The sequence below is a fragment of the Palaemon carinicauda genome, chromosome 42 (assembly GCF_036898095.1).
Source record: "Palaemon carinicauda isolate YSFRI2023 chromosome 42, ASM3689809v2, whole genome shotgun sequence".
NCBI lineage: Eukaryota > Metazoa > Arthropoda > Malacostraca > Decapoda > Palaemonidae > Palaemon > Palaemon carinicauda.
In genome coordinates, this window is record NC_090766.1 from 34160017 (window position 1) to 34168518 (window position 8502).

The 8502-nt window shown below is 36.7% G+C and overlaps 1 protein-coding gene across 1 annotated transcript; it reads left to right on the forward strand.

Annotated features, from left to right (window-relative positions):
* The first annotated feature begins 5332 nt into the window (after window positions 1-5332).
* On the forward strand, window positions 5333-8231 carry LOC137632969 (uncharacterized). The gene is made up of 2 exons (XM_068365105.1): window positions 5333-6834; window positions 6992-8231. The coding sequence occupies exons 1-2, from the start codon at window positions 5443-5445 to the stop codon at window positions 7517-7519; spliced, it is 1920 nt and encodes a 639-aa protein (XP_068221206.1). The 5' UTR covers window positions 5333-5442; the 3' UTR covers window positions 7520-8231.
* Window positions 8232-8502: the final 271 nt, after the last annotated feature.

Here is an 8502-nt window from a genome sequence, read left to right on the forward strand (position 1 = left end):
AGATGTGTGTGAAGGACGTGGATCCGTCAGGGCATGATACATTGAAGCCGTCCTTGTCGTATCGTATCCACGAGCCATTGTTCAGTCTGCAATTGAACTCATTATTGTCAAAGGGATAAAGCTTATCCAGACAATTTTCACTTGTATGGGAGAGAGCACCGTCTAGCACTATACCTAACTCGCATGAATCCATTAAGTTTTTATGGAATTCAAATGAGTCAGCTGTACATATTTTTCTATCCATTGCGTCTGAACAGTGAGTTAATTGATTTAAGTCTTTAATGACCGTATATGTTTCCTTGTCTGGGGAAATCAATACGTGTCCTGTCAAACTGGATATTACTGGATTTGAGTGATTCATCATGAAAGTCGGAAATGGTGATATCCTGTAAGATTGCCAGGCATCAGAAGAATCAAAGGGAATTGTAATCATAATCTTGTTATTATCTACGTTTACTGTAATTAGGCTGTAATAAAATTCTAACCTATGTTCGTCTAACAAAGGAACATAGCCTAGTTTATCCCTTCCGTTCTCCAGAATTAACTTTAAGTAACTTATAGGCAACAAATGGGGCGACAATACACCTTTAGTTGCTAACGTGATAGCTTCTACATAATCCTTGGATTTCTCAATGAAATGTGCAATTCTGTTATGTATGTGATCTATCTTTGAATCATAATACGTTAATGTTGCCAACAAATCCTGGACTTCCATAATTTGAACGATATTATTTGAATGTTCATTTACCAAATCCATAATTTTATTGATTGCAGCTAACTGATTCCTTAGTTCTGACATAATCAATTCATCTTCATGAGTCAAGAACTCAATTTTCTTATTTTGATTACTAATTTTAAGACGATTGGAAATTCCTAAACCTAAACTTGCAACAGACCCAAAGATGCTTAATGCAACACAAATAAACGGATTCCGTCTTTCTTTATGTTCGTGTCCTACAGTCCACATCAAAAGGTCATAAGCCAAAGATCCTGTCTCGTCAGTCTTATTTTTCAAGTCATCAGATAGCATCTCTGCAACTTTTAATGTTGATCCAAGCAAACTCTCTGTGGTCAAATGAAAATGTCTTCTATGCAACTCATCCAATGGGGCAGAAAACCTTTAAATGGCGGTTCTTAAGCTAGTGACATCATTCTCTTGAAGAAAAATTGCTTGCATATTCACTTCTACAATTACGTTGGTTGATGTAATAAAAATGTCTTCTTGTCTTTCAACTATAGTGCCATATTTAAAATTTATACTTTTAGTTTTAGAGCTCATCCTACACGAGAAAAATGTCTGAGCGAACAATATCACTCCCAACAACAAAAAATTCATCTTGGAAACCTTTAACGAGAAAAATATACGCAATTACTCCTGTATTAAAAAGAAAACTTTTAATCACATAAAATAAAAAAAAATTTCCCTCACTTCTTTTCCTCTCTTTTCTTTCTAATTTCTTATGTGAGCCAATGGTACTATTCTCTCATCCGTGGGTTGGGAAACGTTTTGAACTCTAAACCTATTGGCCGTTAATGTTTCCAAAATGTTAAATGGGCCTTCAAACTTAGGTGCTAGTTTATAATTGAGCCCTTTTCGTACATTGATTTGAATATATACGTTATCACCCACGGTATATGTTTTAGTTGGTTTCGCTGTTTTATCATGATTCCTTTTCATTATGATGTGTGATTCTTCTAAATTCTTTCGAAGGATATTATATCGACTTATACTTGCATTTATACATTCTTTTAAAGGATTTAATAGATTAGTTGTAGGCGTTAATACATGGAAAGGCGTTCTAACTGGGGTACAATACAATGCTTCATGCGGTGACATTTTAATTGATATATGATATGAATGATTCAGAGTACTCAGTGCCGCCGGTATTGCAATATCCCAGTTGGGGTCTGATCCCCCTAGTGTTACCCTCAATATATTTAATATCTTCCTATTTGCTCTTTCCACTAGCCCATTCGACTCTGGGTGATATATCATGGTATTTATTTTCTTTATGTTGAGGAATTCACACAATGAGGTAAGAAAGTGAATATTAGATTCACCACCCGAGTCTGAGATGATCATGTGTGGAATTCCATGTTTACAAATGTAACACTCGTAAAACTTCCTAACGCATTCAATCGCAGTTTTAGTTTTAAACGCTATTAATTCTGTATATCGAGTTAAAGCATCTATAATTACTAAGAGGTGCTTATTTCCTCTGTCTGACTCGTAAAATCCTGTTAACAAATCTAAATGTATTCTTTCAAAGGGTTGATTGGGCACAGGATAAGCTCCTAGGCTGACAGGTGTTTTCGTATGCCCTTTGTTTTCCTGACATGTGCGGCAATTAGCTATGTGTCTTTTTATATCTGTAAGCATTGTATGCCAATAAAACAATGATTTGGCTTTCTGTGACATTAATGAGAACCCCGGGTGTCCATGTAATGGATTTGAATGCAACCAATTCAGGACAGTGGAAATAAGTGAGATTGGTACTACTACCTGGTCGTTAGTTACATGTGGTGTATTGCGGGTTTTCCTTGTCACAGTCCTACACAGAATATTATCTTTGATTATATAATTCTGCTGCTTATACTTTATATATTCCTTTTCCTTATGATTGCCTTTCAAAGCATTTATAATTGTTTCTATTTTCTGATCTTTTCTTTGCTCAGTCTGTAACAATTCAGCGCTCCAGCCTAAATCTTCTTGTTCAGATATTGTTTTTACAATAGGCATGGATGTTGATATATCTATTAATTCAGCTAAAGGCTTCGTACAAGATGACACGGGGTTGCGTGATAATGCATCCGCAATGATATTTGCTTTCCCAGGTAAATACTCGATTCTTGCGCCAAAATCTTGAATGATCAAATGCCACCGAGTTCGTTTAGGGCTGTGGTTGAAGCCTTTAAAGAACTCTGTTAGTGGTTTATGGTCAGTAAGAACCTTAACGGGATAACCGTAAATTATGAACTTAAAATGCACTAGCGAATTAACAATAGCTAGCCCTTCCTTGTCTATTACTGCATACTTACTTTCGGAAGTTCTCAATTTTCGAGAATAGAAAGCTATCGGGAAAAAATTGTTTATCATATTGCTGAAGCAATACCCCTCCTACTCGTAAGTCTGAGGCGTCTGTTGCAATGAAGAATTCCTTACCGAAGTCAGGAAATTTTAAGATAGGAGAACTACATAGTTCATCTTTCAAAGTATTAAACGCCTGTTGATGTTGCTCAGACCATATGAAATCTACGCCCTTCTTCGTAAGATCAGTTAAAGGAGCGGCTATTATTGAATAGTTGCGTATAAAACGCCTGTAATATCCACTACAACCCAGAAATTGCTGTATTCCCTTGACATTAGTAGGTATGGGAAAATTACGTATAGCCGACAACTTATCATGGACTACTTTAAGACCTTGGCTTGACACCATGAAACCCAAATATATTAATTCTGTTTTGAAAAATTCACACTTACTAATCTTTACCCTTAAGTTATGTTGTCTTAATCTCTGTAGTACTAGTTCTAACTTACGTAGATGTTCTTCTAAGGTGTTGGAAAAGATTACAAGATCATCCATATAGGCATGCAATATATCCCCTAACAAGTCTCCAAACACTATGTTAATCATTCTTGTAAATGTTATAGGAGCACAACGTAAACCAAAAGGCATCTGTAAAAATTCATAATGTCCCCTGGCTGTGCTGAAGGCTGTGTATGGGATACTATCTTCTTCTAATGATATCTGGTGAAAGCCTTTAAGTAAGTCCAAACTGGTAAAATATTTATTCTGACCTAACAAAGACAAAATATCGTCAGTACATGGCACTGGGAATCGATCAGGGATCGTTTCCTCGTTTAGACGACGAAAGTCGACGCAGATACGCCATGTTCGATCTTTTTTCGGTACAACTATTAAAGGAAAATTATAAGGGCTGTTTGATTTCCTAATGACTCCTTCTTCTAGCATTTTACCTACTTCATCATTTATTTCATTCTGGAATTTCATAGGGAGTCTGTACGAGGGTACATAGATAATTTTCTGCTTGTCCTTTAACCTTATTTGATGCTCTATCACATCTGTTTTTCCTAAGGATCCATCCGTAGTGGAAAAAACATCATGATATTTAGTTAAAAGTTCAAAAATTTTCTGCTGAATTTCTTCGTCTTGAATGTCCTTATTGATTTTATTTTTAATAGATCGCAAAAGGGATTCATCCGCAACTGATTGAGAGTGATTGATTTCAGCAACGGTAAGAATAAGATGTTTATAAACTTCTACATCCAAGATATGTTGATTTTTGTGAATTACTAAAGTGTTATTTAAATGATTACAGACTTCGATATTACATTGTTGATGTGAGCCTACTGTATAAATAGCTTGTGTGACAGACAATCCGTTAGTTTTCAAAGTATCGGAAAGGATTAATATTTCAGATCCCGGTAATGTTTTCTTTATTTGCACTATTAAATTCGAAGGTAGGTTTGGTTCGATAGATTGCGTGCAAGATGATATTACGGGTGAACGAGAATTCTGCTGGGTCGCGTATATTATTTCTTTATTAGTGAGACAAGTTATTGGTTCTTCAACGTACGTTACAGTTACATTTGTCGTCTCCTTTTTATCCAAAACTGATTTTAAGGTATTAGAAGACTTATAGAATTTCCTTTGATATACACGCCGTGCTTGGCAGGGGCTAAGATAATGTTTTGATTTCCCATAGATGGGTATCCTATAATTACAGCTGGATACATATTAATGTTTTTTACAACAACAAATGTATCGGCAAACGTGCGATTACCGACTCTGAACTGAACATGAGTTATGCCTATGGCATTTAATTCATTATTTCGGTATCCGGTCATTTCGCCCACATGCCATTTCGCCACACTGTGGAGTCATTTCGCCCACAGGTCATTTCGCCCACACCATGGAGTCATTTCGCCCACACTGTTAAGTCATTTCGCCCACAAGTACGATAATAGCTCTAGTATGTCACTTTAGGTAAACGCAACTAGTTGGCAGGGAGGAAGAAGAGAGGGGGGTGAGAGGGAGGGAGGTAGGAGGTGGAAGATAAGGAATAGTGTGTGTGTGCGTGTGCATTATAATGATAATAATGATAATGGTGATAATGATAATAATAACAACAACAACAACTGCGTGTGCATTATAATAATAATAATGATAATAATAATAATGATAATAATAATAATGACAACAACAACAACAACAACAACAACAACAACAACAACAACAACAACAACAACAACAACAACAACAATAATAATAATAATAATAATAATAATAATAATAATAATAAATGTTTTTTTAGTAAGGCAGTCAGAGTGAAAATATACATTTGGGGGAATAGGCCTATTTAAAGTTTACTGAATCTAAACTACAACTGGCTCTTAACAAGCTACGTAACTTAATTCATATGAAACTATTTACAAAGTCTATGGAAGTGTGTATGTGTGTGTGTGTGTGTGGAGGAAAGGAGGGTTCATTAGTTCAGTTAAATTATCTGACTTGTTTGGTGGTTCATTACCTATGTATTGTAATTGGCCATGACCATAGAATTAAAACAGTTCCTGGCAAGATGGTAGACTGCACAGACGATTGTATTCAGTGCCTCGTACCTGTAAGGGCAAGGCAAGAAGGTCTGCAGTGCGACATGTGTGGGAGGTGGCAACACAGGAAATGCAATACTGGCGTATCTCGTGCTGATTACTGGGCAGCTGTGAAATCCGGTAATTCCATTGATTGGAATTGTAATACTTGTACCTTCACTGACGAACCAACCTCCCATCCAGTGGACGACCCATCCACCCCTGACATGGAACACGAACCACACATCCCTGCAGTTGAACAAGAGTCTTCAGTTGATGACCCACCTGACTTGCCAATGGAACTAGAGGATTCACTTGACGACCCAGCCATACAAGATGTTGAACTGCAGTCAGAAGGTGAATTTACATTCCAGCTCTTTGAGAAGGGCACACAGCGTGGTAGAGATAAGCTCGTTGACAGTCATGGGTACACTTACAACAAAAAAATGCAGCGATCCAATGTAACTTACTGGCAATGTACTAATCGCCCTAAAAGTAACCCATGCAAGGCACTAGTAACGCAGAGAAATGGAAAATATGTAAAGAACAACGTGTTGCACAACCATTCACCATCAACTGGCTCTGATATTGTCACTAAAGTAACATTACAGGTAAAGAAACTGGCAGCACAAGATCTGTTTAAACCAGCATCTGCTATAGTGGATGATGTGTTGCTACAAGAGATAGGAAATGCACCATGTCCTAGTCTGCCTAAGCCAGAGCACTTGGCAAGAACAGCAAACAGACAAAGACAAATTTTAAGACCGACAGAACCCAAAAACCTGAATTTTGAGGTAGATGTAAATCACATTCCTGACGACTTTCTTATAGCTGACGTATCAGTTCGTGAACGCCGCCATTTGATATTTGCAACAACAGAACAAATAAAACATCTAACAAGGGCAAAGTCATGGTACATTGACAGCACGTTTAAGCTATGCAGGCACCCTTTTACACAGCTGATGACAGTCAATGCTTTTGTGAGGGCAGACGACTATGCAAAACAAGTCCCCTTACTATTTGTCATTATGTCTGGGAGAAAGAAGAGTGACTACAGAAAAGTTTTCCACGAAGTTTTAACTAGTCTACCAAATGAGCCTTCTGTTAAACACATAACAATCGACTATGAGAAAGCAATGTGGAAAGTCTTGCCTGAGGTTTTGCCTAATGCCAAGGTCAAGGGATGCGTATTCCATTGGACGCAAGCTGTATGGAGAAAGGTTAGTCAATTTAGCTAATTGCCTACAGATTTTTTTTTTATATATACCTGTCGAATAGTAGTTTTAAAACAAATTGTATCACCATAATGTGACCAGATTTTTTTTCTTGTGTACAATACAATGTCTAATTTCTTTGTTCTGAAATACTTACGTATAGGTTCAAGAGGTTGGTCTCCAGCATGCTTACAAACATGATGACGGGACATACAAATACTTGCGGAAAGTGATGGCCCTTCCATTTCTGCCTGAGGCAGATATAGGTCCCGTGTTTGAACGTCTCTCACGTCAAGCTGCCACAGCCCAATTACAAACTATAATGCAGTATATATCAAGAACATGGATCCACAACTCCTTATGGCCAACTTCTAGCTGGAGTATTTTCTATCAGTCAATCCGTACTAATAATGATATTGAAGGCTGGCACAATCGCCTCAACAAACATGCTGCAGGTAGATGTAACCTCCAGTTTTACCTCCTCGTAAGCCTTCTCCACAAAGAGGCTAAATTGACATCCGTCTACATAAGGCTAGTATCCGAAAAAAAGCTACGAAGGATTCAGCGGAAAAAATATAGGGACTTGCAGGGTAAAATATTTACTCTTTGGGAGGAACACATGAGGGGTGAGAGATCTGCATATCAGTTGCTGAAAGCGTGTGCTTATCTCAATGGCCCAGTGCGCAGTTGAAACTTGCATGTACAGTATGTACTGTAGCTGTTTTTTTTTAAAAATTCTTTTTAATTCTTTGACACTATTCTTTTAATCTTGCATATATATGTAGCTATATTTTAATAAAAGTTTCTTTAATTATTTGTCACTATCTGAATATTACATGTATGTAACTGTCTTTTAATCAGTTTTTTTTTAACTCTTTGTAACTACTGTTTGGTTATTACTTTCTGAATATTAGGCTACATTTATGTAACTGTCTTTTAAGAAAAGTTGACGAGGGCGATTTAATAGAAAAGAATTTTACAAGAGTAAACAAAACAAAACAGTGAGGTGGTTAAAAAAAAAAATAATAATATAATAAGTAGCAATTACACTTAGTTACATAACATGATAAAAATGAGCACTGAGGTTAGTGAGAATCGAATCAACATCATAGCTTTCCTTAATTTCCAAGACATCATTAATAGGTACACAAGTAAATAAACTTCTTACATCAAAGCTCACCATAATATTAGGCTGAGGAGTACGTTTGCACAATATATCAACAAAATGAACGGAATTCTTTATATGGGATTTCTTTTTTTAAATATATGTGGGCGAATTGACTCTTATATGTGGGCGAATTGACTCTTATATGTGGGCGAATTGACTTGTGGGCGAATTGACCTGTGGGCGAATTGACTTGTGGGCGAATTGACATGTGGGCGAAATGACCGTAATTCATTATTTCCTATACCCGAAAGTCTAATTCCGGATTTTTCAATCGGAAAGTTTGAAAACAACTGTAGAGGATTTATTTTTTGTTTTATTTTATTTTTGTTTTTGCCAAATCCTGAGAGAGAGAGAGAGAGAGAGAGAGAGAGAGAGAGAGAGAGAGAGAGAGAGAGAGAGAGAGAGAGAGAGAGAGAGAGATATTTGTATTAGCGAGTGAAAGTAGTTAGGTTAACGATCGTTTGTGGTGAGAAAGACTTGGTTTAAATGAGATTGTTTGTTTACAT

What these genes read in the sequence shown, in the direction of transcription:
- LOC137632969 (XM_068365105.1), top strand. Translation starts at nt 5,443, where the DNA reads ATGAAACTATTTACAAAGTCTATGGAAGTGTGTATGTGTGTGTGTGTG. An exon ending in CGCAAGCTGTATGGAGAAAG is followed by an intron (nt 6,835 to 6,991) that starts GTTAGTCAATTT and finishes ACTTACGTATAG; the next exon opens with GTTCAAGAGGTTGGTCTCCA.